Below are 19,424 nucleotides of genomic sequence, written 5' to 3'. Positions count from 1 at the left end.
GACTATGACCTTACTCAGCACAGTGTCTATTTAAGATCTGATTACAGAATAAATAGGCTTTTCTACAGTACGTGAAGACATAATGTGGGCCTTTACTAAACTAATAGACAAAGATCTGCAGTTAACCTTTTTTTTAAGTTTATTTATTTATTTTTAAGAGAAACAGAGACAATGTGAACAGGGGAGGGGCAGAGAGAGAGAGAGAGAGAGAGAGAGAATCTCAAGCAGGCTCCACACTGTCAGCACTGAGCCCGATGTGGGGCTCGAACTCATGAAACCATGAGATCATGACCTGAGCCGAAACCAAGAGTTGGATGCTTAATCAACTGAGCCACCCAGGTGCCCCCTTGCAGTTAACTTTTAAGGGAAACCAAGCTCCTAGAAATAAAACATGCAAACAAAACATGCCAAAGATAGGGGAGTTAAAATCTTACTTATAAATGATAGTAATTTTCCAGGACAAGCACTTCTGGATTTTGCGTAGGTATCCTTCAGCTGTTGACAATCTTCATTTGTTGATTCTTTGCATCCTTTTTCTTGCTTATTATCTATGCATTAAAATGTTCCAGGAACATCTTGCCATTTATCTTGAGTGATTATAACTCAACTCACTGCTTGAATGATTTTTTAACTCCTTTATTTAGTATATGAGATTCGGTCCAAATGGTAACAGTTATAAACAATATTTAAATTGTAGAAGTTTTTTACAAGGTATTGAGAACTTGAAATAGCAATAACAATTATTCTTTTCAGTTCTCATCCAACTACGGTGAAAAGATAGAGAGGTAGTAATGTCTAGCCACTCATTTTTATTCATATCCTAAGAAACTAAGCAGTTCACAAGAATTTTTTCTTATAAAAACTATTGAATGTGTTTTAAGCTTATTGTATTAATCACTTTATACTTTAACTGCAATGATTACAATTGATTAATAGATCAGTTTTCCAATTATCATCAGTGAAGCACAGAGAGGGAAAGAAATCACATAAATAAATCTACTGATTTTCACAAAACTAATTTTAAGGAAATAAATACCTTTTCTAATGCTTTCTGTTGGCTACTGTAGTAAAATTGTGAGATATAAGGTTAAAACCTTTTTCCATTTGCCCAATTTCTTCCTGCTGGAGGGAACACCGTACTGTACGATAAGCAATTGTGATAATATGGTTTGTACCGTTCACATAAATCATATTATTTATAGCTTGTTGCATGGACCAGGACCTCCCATCCCTTGCTCTTCTTCTCTGCCTCTCTGCCACACACACCACACACACATGCCTATAAAACATATGTGTCAGACATGTGATTCGTTTTCTAATAGGGTAACTGTTATCATTAATCTTCACTCTGATCGACAAGTTGGATAATTTTCAGAGTGCTACATAGGACTCATTCAGTTTGTCCTTATATGAACTCTGCATTAAACCGTCACATAACAACATATTGTAGACGAAATGAGTCTGAACACACACATGCAGAACACCAGTTTGCCTCTGATATGTAGCCCATTTTGTGTTTAACAGTCAGACTCCCTCACATGATTTAATCTGTTCCACTTCTAGTCAATATCCATGAGGAAGAGGGGGATGGAAGATGAGAGATGCTGTTATTTAATAGGAACACCCTCCCCCCCCCCCCACTGCATTTCACAACTCTCTCCCTTAACTTGGAAACCTAGTTTGTATGATGATATGGTTTGCCAGCCATGTGAGACAGAGAGATCACATCGGATACGGATGACCAGACCTCCATAAAACATACATACAAACACAGATGTGCCTGGTTTGGCCATTCGGTCAGAATAAGCATTTTCAGACTGTCTTCACCTTTGGCCCCTACTTAGGTGTGAGAAATGTAAGGAATTTATTGGCTTGTATTTGAGGTCTGCCTTGACTGAGGTTAATAAGATAACACCTACATGTACACACACACTCACTTGTCCTAACACCATCCAAGTTGTGGAAGGATGAGAAGGAGGTAAAGTATGCCCTGGGCAGATGTATCACCCCCTGAACCAAAATATGCAAACAAAATGTCCAAGGCTGGTTTTGTATTATCCAAAAGTTCAGGAGAACTTGGATAAGTATGCCCCTCCCCCCACATGAAGAAACAAAGAAAAACATTATTTTCTGGTTTTAACAAAGGTAATTTACTTGGGTCAGAGAAATAAAGAATTTATGCTCAAGTTAAACAGGGCACAAAATGGATTTCCTTTGGTTGTAAGCCATGATTGTAGGGTTTTGCTTGATTATTGGGTGTTAGTAATTCAGTTAGATGCTCAGAAACATGGCGGTCAGCTCTTTAATGGTCTTGTGTTTTAAGGAACACTGATGAGCCCTATGACCTTCTAGACTCAGTCCTTTTGAGTCTTATGAAACCAGACACAAATGACTAAAATGTCTCAAATCTTATTATTCTGTGTCTACACTCAATTCATTTATCTTTGTCAAAGTTTGATTCTAAAATAAGCTCACAGTGAGTAAGTATATACCCTATAATTTCTGTACCTTCCTATGACCTATAAATATTTCAAAGTAAGTTTTTTTACAAGTCAGAACACAAATGATCTCTCAGTGTTCTTCATTACTCAGCTATCTCTCGCTGTCCCTCAGACTTGTGTCAGCTGTCTCACAAGGTAAACTGTTGGTCACAAGCAGAATCACACAGAGAATGATGATTAGATCAATTCATCACCAAAACCAGAGAAAAATACAGAGTCTTCAGAGCATGCGTCTTACCTTAATGACCTAAGTCACATCATTTTCATACATATTTAAGACTAATACCTTGGTATGAGATTATTTTTCTAGTGGAACTTCAGTTGGCTTAGGCACCCCACTCTACCTACAGAGTTATAAGTAACCTATAGTGGTCTTCCTAAAGTCTTCAGGATGGGTAATCATATATATTTAGTCCAATTATGCCAGTACGTGCTAACTCTGCAGTAGTCATGATAGACCCAGTTACACCAGATTATGACCAAACGTAATGGACCAGAAAATGTCATAATGCAACTAGTCTCCGGGCTGAAGGCTTGGGAAAAGATGATACACTGAGCCGTCTGACCAAACTTACAACAATTCAGCCCGTGTGTTTTGTTTCATTTGGGGGTTATTTTACTAGCTAACCTTCCAGGAAATACATTTAGAAGCCACTTATAATCCCACATATGGGGGACAAAGTAATTTGAGCCTCAAAATGAGAACGTTCCATTAGGCACTTAACCATAAATTTTTTTTTTCTTTTTCAACAAAGGCTTTTTCGCCCTGAAAACGATCTAAATCAACAGATTAAAGAGATGTTCTCTTACCGAAAGGAGAAAATCTGATCTAAGGGAGTCAGTTCAATAAAGCTCTCTCTTCTCTGGAATTCTGTCGGTAAGGATTGATATGGACAAAATACAAATAATCCAAAGGGCACTGCCTCATTCTTCACAGAACCCGTCTTCTACTTCGGCGACGTCGAGTACTCCGTGGACGAGAGCGCCGGCTACGTGCAAGTGCGGGTGTGGAGGACGGGCACAGACCTGTCCAAGCCTTCCAGTGTCACCGTGAGGTCTCGGAAAACAGATCCCCCCTCTGCTGATGGTGAGCAGTTTCCTCCGGCAGCTCTTCCGATTGCTCTACAGTATTCAACTCACCATGAAGCAAAAGACTTTAAAGCTAACATACTGCATTCCTACTAAAGCGGTCTGGATGAATGGAACTTTTTCTGAAATTATTATTATACAGGAGATAAGTCTAGGCTCTCTTTATTACTGTGAGAAAATACATTTAAAAGCCACAAATCAGGGGTGCCTGGGTGGCTCAGTCCGTTAAGCATCCAACTTCAGCTCAGGTCATGACCTCACGGTTCGTGGGTTCGAGCCCCGCGTCAGACTCTGTGCTGACGGCTCAGAACCTGGATCCTGCTTCCGATTCTGTGTCTCTGTCTCTCCCTGCCTCTCCTCTGCTCACACTCTGTCTCTCTCTCTCTGTCTCTCTCTCTCTCTCAAAAAATAAATAAACATTTAAAAAAATATTTTAAAGCCACAAATCAGAGGCTTCGTTACAAACACAGAACTCAAAGACTCTAAATTCTAATGCCTTCTTTGCATGAATTGGTTCTCTAATTCATTAGATTCTAATTCATTAGATTTACACTTTGCAAATCTAACATCATTGCATATTATGGCGTCAGTGTGCACAGGAATGATCTTGCCAGCCACTCTCACAGAAATCTAATGAAGGGTAAGTATCTTGAAGATGTGCATCTCCGACCTGGTTCCCTCCTCATTTTAACCAGATGTCCCCATAAATACTTCAGATCCGAAAGGCTTTTCCATGCTTCAGTATATAAGCTACCCTATCTGGTCCATGCTTGCTTTTATTCTGGAATGTACAGCTCCAAAGAGCTGATCATAAAGTTTAGGGTAAGCATAGGATTAGGAATGTCCTTTGTTTCTTCTTCTAAGTTGCCAACAATACACACTCTGTCTTTCTCGTGTGCACACACACGTACATCACGCACGCATCACACACTCGTCACACAAAGCAAGCAGGGACCATATCATTTTAAAAGTCACACTGAAGTTTTAACCTTTTTAATGTAGTGGAAACAGCATAATACTTTGCATGTAGTCAGTGTCCAGTAAGTATTTGATTCCCTGAATTCATCATTTTTTAAGAAAAAATTCAAATCGGAGAAAGATGAAAATTAAAGATGAAGCAGAGGAAAAGAAAAATCCTGGAAGAACCACAAGGACATTTGGATGGAGATTTCAAAAAAATGAATTAAGGGCATATACACTCACAGTTGCATATTCAGAGGTAGAGAGAATATAAAATGAGGGTTAGGAGAACAGAAGGTATGAAAACAAAGAAGCAATAATATGGAAACCTTGTCACCCACTCTCAGCCTTTATGAATTCCCTAAAGATTGACAGACAGTTTTGTTTGTAACTATTTTAGACATAAATTGAGGTGTTGACACTAGGTTTGCACCCCATGGTCTGGAAAATAATAAGCCAAAGACCAGATGTGTCTTTGAGAATAAAAGCTGGCTGCTCTCTTTTCCTGTGGCGAGTATGGGTAGAGTGAGAGGGACAAAGGCTTATATCTGAAATGTTGCTTTAACCAACAGACAAACACACACCTAAGTAGGATATTTTCTTGCAGCTTTGGAAAATAAATATAGATATTTAACTGATGTTAACAAACTTTAAATGTATGTATTTCATAGGTAATTTTACGATAATCATATATATGATTGATGTGCTGATTAACTCAGACCTGAATTTTATTAGCTCTATTCGAGAATTCTAAAATAAAAACAGAAGAATTATGTAACCAAAGCTAAAATAGCTCATTAGACATAAAGAAAATAAAGTTCAGAACCTGGTCTTTGTTCTACTATCTCAAAAAACTATATGATACTAATCTTTTGCATTTCGTTAAATGTACGTTTTGCAATGTAATACCGGTCTATATATTTTTTTAAAGAATCACAAATAGGTCTACATAATTTGCATCTCATAATCTTGTTTAATTTAGTCAGCCCCTGACTGAATCATTCTTTTGTTACTCGTATAGCTGGAACCGACTATGTGGGAATCAGCCGTAATTTAGATTTTGCACCTGGAGTCAACATGCAGACTGTTCGTGTTACCATCCTGGACGATCTCGGGCAACCAGTGCTGGAGGGAATTGAGAAATTTGAACTGGTGCTTCGTATGCCGATGAACGCTGCCCTTGGCGAGCCCAGCAAAGCCACAGTGTCCATAAATGATTCTGTCTCAGATTGTGAGTGTTTATTAATTGACAATGATGAGTAAAATGATAGGCTAGAGTTTATATACACGTTAAGTAAAATGATGAGCTGGGGTTCACATACCTGTAGAAGTCTGCTAGGGCGGCCATAAGAAAGTGCTATAGACTCCACAATTTTTTGTCTCGCAGTTCTGGAGGCTAGAAATCCAAAATCAAGATGTCGGCAAGGTTGGTTTGTTCCGAGGGCTGTGTGGGAAGGATCTGTTTCGTGCCTCTTCTTTGGCTTATAGATACCCATCTTGTCCTTATGTGCCTTTACATTATCTTCTATGTATGTCACTGTGTCTAAATTTCCCCTGCTTATAGAGACACCAATTCTAGTCAATTAAAATCCATTCTCACGACCTAATTTTTACTTGATTACCTCTGTAAAGACCATATCCTCAAAGAAAGTCACATTTTCAGATTGTGAGGGTTATAGCACTTCAACCTATGAATTTGGAGGGGATGTAATTCGACCCATAACAATACCCTATCTGACCATGTCTTCCTTTCTCCTTCTGACCATTTTGTTAAAATTAGGTAGTCTCAGAAGAAAACTTTTAGTCTTCTTTCCAAATTTAAAAAAACGAAGTGAGATTGTCATCAGTATCTCGATGGAACCACATGGGGTTGCACAGACCCTTGAATGTAATGGTCTTTTCCCACTTCTCAACACAAGACTTCTATCATCTCTAGACACTTGAAACTTCCCTAATAAGGTGCCTAAACTGTAGTTCTAAGTCATGCAGCTGCTGGACACATGGTAGGGCTCTCTGACACATCCTCATGAGGGAGTTTTGAATAAGTTTCAACCATGGTGATCGTGGCGTTGCTTGGAAGAATGTAGCCTGTTGTTAATGAGACCTATGTTTAATTCACCCATCATAGGTATCACTTAAAATATATACATAATATTCAGGATCATTTTTTTTTAATTTTTTTAATGTTTATTTATTTCTGAAGCAGAGAGAGACAGAGCATGAGTGGGGGAGGGTCAGAGAGAGGGAGACACAGAATCCGAAACAGGCTCCAGGCTCTGAGCTGGCAGCAGAGCCCGACGCGGGGCTCGAACTCACAAACCGTGAGATCATGACGTGAGCCGAAGTCGGTCGCTCAACCGACTGAGCCACCCAGGCGCCCCCATAATATTCAGTATCAAAAACAGTATATATATATATATATATATATATATATATATATATATACACACACACACACATATATAATACTATATTCATTATCAACTTTTCTCACATAGTCTGGGTAAACTCAGCTTGTAATTATATACACAATATTGAGTGTTATTCACAGATAATTCAGAAATTACCCAGAAATTTCAGTAATTCTGAAAAGCTCACGATTAAGCAACATATATAAATACAGATATCTCAAAGTCTCTGGTTTTGTCTATTTTTTTACCATTTCACTGCATCTCCCTACTCCGTGGAATGGGCAGGGCAGAATTTCACAGATAAGAGAAATCAAAACACTTCATTTATTTAAGTGATTTGCTTAACGCCAAAACATTGTCAAGTGACTGCATGGAAACTGGAATTCAGTTCTCACTTCCGTTCCTTTATTCTTGCCACTAAGCCAGGTTCTCTGAAATGCCGTTTTCCTCAAGGAGATCTCTGTCCACTTTGATCCTGATGCCCATTTGTTTTTGCAGTGCCGAAGATGCAATTCAAAGAACGGGTGTATATTGGCAATGAAAATGATGGGCAGATAGTCGCAATGATCCACAGGAATGGAGACATTCACTACAGGTCTTCGGTGAGATGCTACACACGCCAGGGGTCTGCACAGGTGATGGCAGACTTTGAGGAACGTCCAAACACTGATGGCTCCGTCATCACGTTCCTCCCTGGTAAGGTTGGGCCTGACATTTTTCTGTGGAATTTGAGGAAGCCGAGTTTTTGATGAGAGATGCATACCAGGAAAATACATGTCCCTGACTTCCACAAGCTTATGGCGTGGTTTTACGGGCACCGTGTGAATCGGGCAGAGTAGGCTGTCACAGATTGAACGAATGTCTTTTTCATGTCGTATTAATTTATTAGTTTCCAGTGATGTGCTGTATTGTTTACCCAGTGGCATATCAGCTGTATAGATATGCTGTATAGATATCTCCCACTGCTGGGAGATAGGGTTCAAACGATAGAAAGGAGAGGAAACAGATGTCACACGTTTAATGTGAATTCAGAGCCTCAAAATGTTTGATCACTTTGATCCCATAATTGTACTAGAAACTAGCACTGTGGTCACATTAACTCTGACCGTCCGGTACAAGGCTGCTAAATTTGCTTCCTGATCGTGATGCAAGAAATTCATACATAAAATTGGTATTTGCCCATTATCCTTGTTTTCTAAGATGAGCGACAGAACTTAAAAACAGACATTAAAGAAATTTCCCATACAAGTAGGAGCTCTCGTTGCATATGTTCAAACATTTAATCATTCATTCGGCAAATATTTATTGGAGGCTTATGACATGCCAGATACTGTTCTTCGCCCTGTCAGTACAGCAGGAAAAAAGCAACATCCTTGCCCTTGCGGTGCTTGTATTCTAGTAGCCCATGTGTCCTTTAGGGCCTGGGATGGGATTGGGATGGGATGGGATGTAACTGACGTGCTGTCGTTATCACTGTGCCAGGTGAGACTGAAAAGCCTTGCGTCCTCGAGCTGATGGACGACAAACTCTATGAGGAGGTAGAGGAGCTCCGCCTGGTTCTTGGCACCCCACACAGCAACTCCCCCTTCGGGGCTGCAGTCGGGGAACAAAATGAAACTCTGATAAGGATCCAAGATGATGCTGATAGTAAGACGTTATTTCTTGTGTTCAGCTGTAACTTGGAAATTGAAATCCCTCTATGTTGATATTTTTGGTGGCTCAGTAAATAACCCCCTCTTGCTTTTTGTTAATGTTTATTTATTTATTTTGAGGGAGAGGAAGAAAGTGAGCATGAGCGGGATAGGGGGAGAGAGAGGGGGAGAGAGGGAATCCCAAGCAAGCAGGGTCTACTCTGTCAGCACAGAGCCTGACGCGGGGCTTGATCCCAGGAACCATGAGATCGTGACTTGAGCTGAAATCAAGAGTCAGATGGTTAACCGACTGAGCCACTCAGGTACCACCCGCCTCTTTCTGACTAAGGTTTTAAAGCAATTGAGAAATAGGGGAAAAGAGTAAGACAAATGGGGAGCCAAATCAACCATTAAAATTGAAAGTTGATGTTGGAGAATATGGTTTATAGATAATGCCGAATTTTGAATGTTCATACCTCCCACCTGGTAGAGATAGCCCTGGGCCAGCAGTTTCTCCCTCAGCGAGAAAATTTATTATCAGTTTTCCCAGAGACCCACTCCTGTAAGACTTATGGCACATAGAGGCCACCCAGAGTACATGCTCTCTGGGGCTGGTTAATTCCCAAGGAAGGAGCTGGACTTCACACACTCAGTTTCTCTTAACCCACTCACCAATAATTATGGGTGAGGGGACGGAGAGATGCCAGGAGTGTAACACTAATTAAGTTCTTCCCATATGGAAAGAAACGTTAGAAATGAAGAAAAAGTATTCCCCTTACATTTTAATTTATCCACATTTCTCACAATTTTAGAGGCCATCATTAAATTTGGAGAAACCAAATTTAGTGTCAGTGAACCCAAAGAACCAGGACAGTCGGTGGTTATAAAAATTCCAGTGATTCGCCAAGGAGATACTTCGAAGGTTTCCATCGTGAGAGTCCACACCAAGGATGGATCAGCCACCTCTGGAGAAGACTATCACCCTGTGTCAGAAGGTATGGGCGTTGCCAGGGCCTGCCTCCTGGTGGCTGGTGCTCACACTATTTATTGGCACTGGTGCCCTTGAGAAAACGAAGAGAAATATCCAACTGAAACAAAAATAGACATACCCCTTTACATTAATCTCTTCCAGAAAAACAAAGGCAGTGGAATTTAGTTCCCGAATTTTCCTGTTTGACTTACAGGGTTTATGTGTGAGGACTTAGGGAAGAAGTTGTGAATAGACCAAATGACTTTATGTTCTAAGTCTACTTTTACTTTTAATAGGGGTTACCTTTATTATGATAATCGGATACTAAATAAGTTCGATTCTAGAATATTCTAGTACGATGAAAATATGCATGGTAGCTGAGATAGTTTTTTAGTTTATAGAACACCAACAATCTAAAACTTCAAGCTACAAAATTCTGTGTTAATGAAGGGCAGAAAAAGGCCGGTGAAATACCAACCGAAGAGACCATGAATTTTCCAGGCCTTAGGATTTCGTAATGGATGCTTTTCATCCACCCCTCTCTTTCTTCAAATTTTGGACCATTTCACCATTTATTTTTATGAGTAATTAAAACAAATCAGTTCTTCTCTCTCTTTTTATAAGCTATTTGCTGACAGAATAGCTATAAATTGATTTCTTTGTCAAAGGTAAGTTTGTGAATCATGTGGAGTTCTACTTATCCACATTGTTTCTAGTATCCTACCTGTTGCTACCAACAATCTTTAGTTCTTTTTTTTTAATGTTTTTATTGATTCTTGATGTGGGGGGGAAGGGGCAGAGAAAGAGACAGAGGATCCAAGGGAGCACTGCAGTGACAGCAGAGAGCCAGATTCGAGGATCCAACCCATGAGCCATGAGATCATGACCTGAGCCGAAGTCGTACACTTAACCGACTGAGCCACCCAGGCGTCCCCGATCTTTAGTTCTTGATCATACAACATCAGGCATTCACCTTGATCTCCTAACTTGTGAAAAAAAAAAAAAAAAAGGTTGGAAAATGATGGACAATTATTTCTGAGTCAGTAATAAAGTTGATGAAGACAATAGGAAAAAAAAAAAGCATCCTCTACCAAAAAGCTTGTTTTCCTTGCGTATATGGTAAATGTTTGACTACTGTAAGGCTTCAAAGTTATCCTCAGAATTTTCTCTTTGCAAAGAATGATATATTTATATTTTAAATATATATTATATTATATTATATTATATTATATTATATTATATTATATTTTATTATATTATTATTATATTTGAAATAAATCACATACAACCCAAAAGAAGAAAAAAACTGGTTAGCTACAAAATTATAAAAATCTAAAATAAGTCTTTTTTCTGTAAATAAGCAGATTTTACATAAAGGAAACACCTTCTAAAGATGGAGAATGTGACCTTTAACAGAAAATGTTTTTCAAGGAAACAAAACAAATTTTTTTGCTGAAGCAGAAATAAAACTATACCTCTGTAGTAAACTGACCTATGAAGTCAGAAAAAGGTTAAATATCAGTGAATCAGCTTGTGCCTCTTTTATCCCATTGTAAACATGCTGTTTCTAAAGCTTCCGATTAAAATGTCATCTCTTCTAACCCATATTCTAATTTCTCCCCTGTGGTCAAAATTGAGGCCAGTCCCTAATGAACAAACAGAAATAACAAATATAGAAGAAAAATTGAAACTTTTTTTGTGCTAAAAATGTCAAAAGTGACAGATAAAGACTAAAGTAATTGAGTCATCGAGGAAACTTACCTATCATCTAGCAAGTGTACGGTGAAAAAACAGTCCTTGAAATATTTAAAAGAAATACTTAAGTTTTTAACTTCTTAGAAATTGGGTTTCTGTAGCTCTGGATGTTATAAAACTCGACTGCTTATATAAGGGCTAAAACAAGTGATGAAAAGAGTGAAGCAAGTGACGTAGGAGGGAAAATGACACGTTGGAGGCGTTACTGAACCATAAAGTCCATTCCCTGCTGGGAAAAGCCGGCACCATCATAGCCAGCTGACTTTTGCCAAGCAGGAAAGTGCAAAAGAACTTAAAAAAAAATCTGTATTTTTCTATGCAATCCCCAGATATTTTTGGTTTCAAAAACTAATTTTATAATGAAATGTCACAGGAGTCAGACCAAACAAATTGATGGGCCAGAGATGATCAGCTCTTTTCATCCTCCGGAACAAGAACCCTAAATTCTCTCAGGGTCTGAGAAACCCAAGACTAATAGACTCAAAGAACACGCTAAGGCTAATGTGGAAGATGGCTGTATATAGAAACAGAACTCATTTCAGAGGGATCTGGCTTACTAACTCAATTTTAAAGAAAAAAAATCTTTTTCATAATTTATAAAAAAATAGAAGTAGCAGAAGAAACACACATTGGAGACACATTTTCCTCTGCCACACTTTAAAGGATTTGTAATTTAGAGTTCTAATGGTTGAACTTCAGTGACGTCGGAAACAGCATCTGCTATCTTCTCTAATTGGAATGATATGCATTAAACTTTTTATTTCTCTTCTGAGCCAGTTTCTCAAAAGGTACAGGAAAACCAACAAAGTCGTTCATCCAAGTCACATGATATGGGTAGCTGCTGACTCTTGAGTTCAGTAAAAGCAATTCATTTTTAACGTTTTAAGAATTTTGAAATGAATAATTTGTTAAAAGGATTCTCATAACTGGGTTTCATTTTCATGACAATGAAACAAATTTGTTTTTAGTGAGGGCAGGATTGAGGGGAAGAATACCATTTGCATCTCTCAAAAAGAATTTTCTGGGGTGCCTGGGTGGCTCGGTCGGTTAAGCGTCTGACTTCGGCTCAGGTCATGATCTCGCGGCTTGAGTTCGAGCCCGGCGTCGGGCTCTGTGCTGATGGCTCAGAGCCTGGAGCCTGCTTCCGATTCTGTGTCTCCCTCTCTCTCTGCCCCTCCCCTGTTCATGCTCTGTCTCTCTCTGTCTCAAAAATAAATAAACGTTAAAAAAAATTAAAAAAAAAAAAAAGAATTTTCTAAGTTTCCAAGATTAACGCCAACAACAGAAAAAAGTCTTCTTAAAATATAATTTGATATAATATTAAAAAGCTCAACAATTTTATATCCACCTTATATTATCCATACATACTTAATGCAAGTGCTGTTCACAGTTCATAATATTTGTAAAATTAGTCACTTAACTTGGATCCTATTGGCTCAGAAATTCTGGAACCAAGAAGTCAGTTTTTCTGGTTACGCCTCAGTATTAGAACTGGTGATCTTCTGTTCCATTACTCTGTGTTTTTTCAGACTGTGGGCCAACAGACAAATATAGTAGCTCCTGATTAGAATTTTATTTGGATGAAATTGAATAGAATGGAAAACATTGAAGTGCAAGGCCTGAAGTAAAAATAAATGATGTTTTCAAACTTGTGATTCCATTTTATTCATACACACACACACACACACACACACACACACACACACAGACACTGGGCCACAGTGTGAAGTGTTTTTCCTCATTGTGAGTCACTGTCAAAAAAGCTTGACAAAAATTTCACATATTCGTGTGTAAAGGACTTAAATCTGTGATTCTGCATTTGTAGAAATTGAGTTTAAGGAGGGAGAGACGCAGCATATTGTTAACATTGAAGTAATCTTCGATGGGATCAGAGAAATGAGAGAGGCCTTCACTGTTCACCTAAAACCCGATGAGAACATGATAGCAGAGACTCAGGTAAGAGAATGTGGATACAAATTCAGGGCTTGCACTTTAATCGGGGAAAATGCATATAAGGCTCACATGGTATACAGTAGACTAATGGAATTTTGTGCAAGCCTCGTATAAAGGAGATGTGCATAATCCCCTTTTCACCTCAGAAATAAATGTTGCTCCTATTACTCTTCCTTTGAAAAGTCATGTGTAGGGGCGCCTGGGTGGCTCAGTCGGTTAAGCGTCAGACTTCCACTCAGGTCATGATCTCGCGGTTTGTGAGTTCAAGCCCCGCGTCGGGCTCTGTGCTGGCAGCTCGGAGCCTGGAGCCTGCTTCGGATTCTGTGTCTCCTCCTCTCTCTCTGTCCTTCCCGTGCTCATGCTCTGTCTCTGTCTCTCAATAATAAATAAACGTTAAAAATTAAAAAAAAAAAAAAAGTCATGTGCAGAGAAACTCAGAGACTACAGTCACTGAGCCCCACGTCTGCCCATTTAGCCTTTCCATTTCAGTCGGCAGCCATCGAATTTGAGATTCATTTCCAGAAAGAGAGCATCATCTCCACATAAAGAGAAGACTGTAAATTCAGCGCTGCAGCTCATTAAAATGTACATTTTAATCCACGTCAGTTTGCTGTCCCTCAGAATTCCCACCGCTCATCCTAGCTTTATCAAATTGATGTCTGGAGCCTCAGCGACCAGAATGTTATGGTCCTAATACTGGTTTTCTGTGCTCATTTCACTTAAATTGTGTCACCGACCAATTTTCTTCAAGGTACACATAATTTCCACAGAATGTTGACATTTGAACCTTAATCTCTACAACTGAATAATTTCAGGCACAGACCAATGTTTCTAATATCTATGCTTAAATTTACTGTTTCTTTGATTATTTGATTTACTATTAGTACAAAACCAAATTGGGCAGATTTCTTCCCTTCAGTATTTGTTATCATTTTATAAGCTTTCCTACTTGATGATATTTCTGCTACAGTGCCTGGCTTGTTTTTAAGTCATATTGAAAATTCAAGAAGTATGGGCTGAAAACCTTTCCCACGTATATATGTTTTATAACCCTTGATCACATTAAAAATGATTATTGCTATTTTTATGGAGCATTGCATTAAACTCTTTGGGGTGAAAGGAACAGAGATTCATTCAGGTCACTTCAAGGGACAACAGCTTCTTTTACAAATCCACAGGTGAATATAGATTTGGAAACTGTGATATATAAGATATCAGAAGGTTCTTCAGGAGCTAAGGCAAATTTATCGGCAAGGTGTCCTGGCATCACGCTCTGCCTGGGCTTCAGGCTGTGCTTCTGGTCTCTGCTCATTTAAAGCCTCGCTTTTCACTGGCATCTGCGTCAGCATGGCCATGCTATCACATGACCCCTAGGATCTGCCTTATTTCAGCCTGTCGCTCAGCTTTTTCCCCACTAGCAACTAATTGGCCCTTTCATGGGTCTTCCATGTCTCAACCCAAGACAGATTCAGCTGCGATCATCATGATTTGGAGAGGAAAAATAGAACCCAAATACCTCGTGAACCACCGGCCAACCCCGGCTGCCCTGGGCTCATGCACCCTCCCCTGGTGCCAGAAGATATGGCCAAGGTGCCAGAATTACCCAGAACAAACCACATAGGGCCTGTCACTCTGCAGGGGCCCTGCGTGTGACAGTTCTCATCATTGTGAAGCCAGGGACGTGCCAAGCATCATGGGTATCATACCGTACAATAGAAGCTCCTAGAGCCAAATATTTTAATAATCAAAGGTAATTATCTTTTCCCTGTAGGTCACCAAAGCCATTGTGTATATAGAAGAAATGAGCAGCATGGCAGACGTCACTTTTCCTTCTGTCCCTCAAATTGTGTCGTTACTGATGTACGATGACACTTCCAGAGCTAAAGATAGTGCCGGACCTGTGTCTGGCTATCCTGTCGTCTGTATCACAGTGAGTAGGCAATTGACAAAATTGAGACAAATTGCAAAATGACTATTTAAAATAATTATAGATGTTAGCCAGTGTAGGATAGGCTTTGCCATGAAGAAATGCCAAGTGGAAAATCCCACAAGGCATAAGCTTTGAACTTTGGGGACAGGAAAACATAACGTTTGTCAAATAAAGCTCCCATTTTTCTTCCTTATCCAACAAAGGTTTATTAACTGATGTGTACACAGTGTGTTATCTCCTGTTATCTCAGGGTCTGCCATTGATAGAAAAATAAATAAGGGTTGAACTGTGCACTCAAGAAACTTAAAAATTGGATTTTTAAGGAAGAGAAAAATGGATAGGAATCGTCGCTCTACCAGAGGGTAAGATGTGATCGTGACCATGAAAGCCAGCTAGAGCCCCAGCTCCATGTGTGAGAAGAGGCTTGGGGCACTTGTGTGGAATTTCAGCAGTTTAAGATAAGAGTCAGACAGGGGAAGGCCATTCCAGGAGGAAGTGATTGCAACACGAGCTACATCTACAGGAATAGCGCTAAAAAATGGCATATTATGATTACTTTTTACTTGCCTCTCCTTGACTTTAAGTTATAAGTTCCTTGCGAGCAAAACTGGAATGCACTTATTTTTATATGTTATTTTTATATGACCACAGCCCAGGTGTAATGATCTACGTATAATAGGCACACAATAAATGTTTATCAAATTAACTAGGCAGGTAAGAATTTGGTGCCAAGTTATAGAGGTCTTTCCATGTTATACGAAGGACCGTGGACTTCGTCGTTTGGGTAGCAGGGGGTTCTCGCGCAGAGGAACGGCGGGAGAAGAGGACTGTGTTGGAGTGTCCCCACACAGCAGTGTGTCACTTGCCCGGAAAGACCCCCAGCCTGCTGCGAGGTGGTGCTGGGAATGGGAAGGAAGGTACCGGCTTAAACATTGCAAAAGAAGAATCAACCAAGTTCACCGACCCACCGGAAGTAGGGGACAAGATGAAAGAGAGGAGGGAGGGAGGGAGGGAGAACAAGAATGATTCGGCATCTTGGAGATTCATGAGGTGATGCAGAGCATAACAAGCTTACGGGCATCAAGTTAGAGTAGAAACGCCCAGTAAGCTATTTGAAATGGAAGCTCAGAGTCCACACGCGCTGTTAGGGCTAGAATAGAAATGTGCCGGCTGCATGAATAGCAGGTAGAAATGGCAAAAAGCAGCAGGGAAAACACTAGGATAGAGAGCTTGAGAGGCAGAACTTCCACACTGTTCTGTGCCGTGATCCTAACAGTCACTTGTCTCCCACAGGCTTGCAACCCTAAATACTCAGACTATGACAAAACAGGCTCCATTTGTGCAAGTGAGAACATCAACGACACCTTGACCCGGTACCGATGGCTGACTAGCGCTCCCGCTGGCCCTGATGGCGTGACCAGCCCCATGAGAGAAGTGGACTTTGACACCTTCTTTACGTCATCCAAGATGATCACCTTAGACTCCGTATACTTTCAGCCTGGCTCTAGGGTGCAGTGTGCGGCTCGTGCTGTGAATGCCGATGGCAATGAGGGCCTGGAGCTGATGAGCCCTGTCGTAACCATCAGCAGAGAAGAAGGTACTGCACTGCCATTGTCACATGACGACCAGTGAAATACACAAATGTCTGATTCCTGGCTATTAGTTCTCCCAAATGCCCCCATGCATTCCTTAATATTCTTTAAGTACTTAATTTTTTTTAAGTTTATGTATCTGTTTTGAGAGAGAGAGTGAGAGCAGACAAGGGACAGAAAAAGAGGGAGAAAGAAAATCCCAAGCAGCCTCCGTGTTCTCAGTGCCAAGCCCGACGCAGGGCTGGAACTCACGAACCGCGAGATCGCGCGTGACCTGAGCCGAAATTGAGAGTAGGACGCTTAACCAACTGAGCCACCCGGGTGCCTAAATATTCTTCAAGTACTTAAAAAATGACATCATTTTTACAAAAATATTCATTAGAAAATAAGTATTTATTTGTTCCACGTGTTTTGATCACCTGTTATATGCCAGACTTTAGGCTGGCATATGCATACTTTCTGCTGGTGATGAGAAAAAGAGATCAAGATGCTTATTCTCGAGGAATTCACTCAAGCCGGGGACAAAGATTAACTTTAGTCTGGACGAGGCACAGTAAAAGTGATTCGTTCTACCCTGGGTGGGTCAGGAAAGGTTTCCTCAAAGAAAAACTGCTTAAGCTGAATCTTGGAAACAGCAGAGAAAGAAAAGCATGAGCAATTACTGATAGAAGGCTGAAAAATCATGGGATAATCCGGAAACTACAGAGACATGGGGAAGCATGTGAGAGGGAGACTAGGGAGAATCTGGACACGGTGGCTCCTATACGATGACCTGGTTGCTGCACAAGTAGGAGTTTGCTGGGGACCGGGGCCCGAGGAGGGATGGTGCAGGTGGAGAGAGATGTACAGGTGTCCACACTCTGTGATTACGGGGTGGGGGGGGAGGTTTCCAGGGCCGAAGCCCAGACATTGGAGGTGAAGAACAGGATGTAGCTGGAGACAACACTGAAAAGACAGGAACTCTACTTTATAAACTAATCTTGCACTCTGGAGAAGAACTTTTAAGTTAGATTTTTAAAATAACAGTCTGGTGGAGCGCCTGGGTGGCTCAGTCAGTTGATGACTGACTTTGGCTCATACTCTCGTGATCCGTGAGTTCGAGCCCCGCGTCGGGCTCTGTGCTGACAGCTTGGAGCCTGGAGCCTGCTTCGGATTCTGTGTCTCCCTCTCTCTCTGCCCTTCCCCAACTCGCACTCTGTTACTCTCAAAAATAAATAAACATTAAAAAAATTGAAAGTAACAGTTTGTTTATAAGATTTTATTCCTAAAACTTCCTTTGCATATAATGGTTCAGAAGTGTATTTGTTGCATAAAGAAATGTTATATGTACCACCTCCCACAGTTAATACTTAGGATCAATATTTATTGATATCATATATAGTAAACATGCTCTTCTGTTAGAATTAAAATATACGGTTTTTAAATTTTTTTAATGTTTTTATTAATTTTTGAGACAGAGAGAGAGAGCATGAGCAAGTGAGGGGCAGAGAGAGAAGGAGATACAGAATCTAAAGCAGGCTCCAGGCTCTAAGCTGTCAGCACAGAGTCCGATACAGGGCTCAAATTCACCACGAGATCATGACTTGAGCTGAAGTCAGACGCTTAACCAACTGAGCCACTCAGGCACCCCTAAAATATATGGTTTTTAAATTCCTCTAAAAACCAAACTGTTATGTTAGTACCAGAAGGGAAAAAAAAAAAATTAAACACTGCCTTAAAATGAGTCCCCCTCTTAATAAAATAGTCCAGATACTGGCAACTGCCTTGATTTTATTGCTATCTTAATAAATATTTGTCTGTTTCCTTTGTTTTGTACAAATAGAAAAGAGATTATATATTGCCTAATTGTCTTGAAATTACAACCCCGCATCTTTGTCTGTTCCATGTTACGAAAATGAAAACATTACAATTCTTTTAAAGTAAACATTGGAGGAAGATTTTCATGTCAGCATTCTTGAGGATCACTGAGAGCTAGATAGATGTTAGACAGAAAACAATCTTATATCGTCATGTGTTTCAGTACGTGTCTGCATATTTCAGTATCAGTATATTTTGTATCAGTATGTATATTATAAATTATAATTCATAATACACATACCATAAGAAGTTACATATATAGAGAAAACTCTACTGTATACATTTTGTTCCCTAATTTTAAGGAGACTTTAGGTTTTTTTGTTTTAAAGATGAGTGCATTTTTAGTTGCTTTGATTATCAATACCGATGCTTTATGACTAGTCAGTAAGTATATTATTCTATGGTAAACATCCAATTCATGTAATTAAACTGTAGTTATTTTTTCCTGTCGGCTTTCACTTTTTATATTAAAATGACTTTGTAAATATAATTATAACCTAGAATGAATGCCCAGTGTATTAAACAATTGAACAGTAAACAGAATAATTAAACATTGAACAATAACGATTTTTTTCTCAAACTTTATAAAACACCCAACATGTAAAGAAGTAGCCAGTAAACTGTCTGCTGTGATTGCTTCTCACTCCAGCGTTTTCGGCTTTTTTATAGCTCTTAGCAATGCTTTGGTCCACAGAGAATTTTTAATTTTATTACTTAAAAAGTAAGGGTGCCTAGTTTAAAAACATTCTGTAGGTGTTGTCTGTTTTCTTCTTTT

At 39.7% G+C, this 19,424-nt stretch overlaps 1 protein-coding gene across 1 annotated transcript in view; it reads left to right on the top strand.

Moving 5' to 3' along the window:
* Positions 1 to 19,424, top strand: part of FREM2 (FRAS1 related extracellular matrix 2) — a 169,734-nt gene that overhangs the window by 123,110 nt on the left and 27,200 nt on the right. The window contains exons 7-14 of the mRNA XM_019447696.2: positions 3,439 to 3,588; positions 5,572 to 5,781; positions 7,460 to 7,657; positions 8,444 to 8,608; positions 9,405 to 9,587; positions 13,143 to 13,273; positions 15,042 to 15,200; positions 16,494 to 16,797. Of these exons, the coding sequence (XP_019303241.2) occupies positions 3,439 to 3,588; positions 5,572 to 5,781; positions 7,460 to 7,657; positions 8,444 to 8,608; positions 9,405 to 9,587; positions 13,143 to 13,273; positions 15,042 to 15,200; positions 16,494 to 16,797 (1,500 nt within the window). The remainder of the gene's footprint in view (positions 1 to 3,438; positions 3,589 to 5,571; positions 5,782 to 7,459; positions 7,658 to 8,443; positions 8,609 to 9,404; positions 9,588 to 13,142; positions 13,274 to 15,041; positions 15,201 to 16,493; positions 16,798 to 19,424) is intronic.

Source organism: Panthera pardus, unplaced genomic scaffold (assembly GCF_024362965.1).
Source record: "Panthera pardus isolate Hobbes unplaced genomic scaffold, ASM2436296v1 HiC_scaffold_1, whole genome shotgun sequence".
NCBI lineage: Eukaryota > Metazoa > Chordata > Mammalia > Carnivora > Felidae > Panthera > Panthera pardus.
Note: the sequence above shows the minus strand (reverse complement) of the source record. Positions and strands in the feature narration are given on the sequence as shown.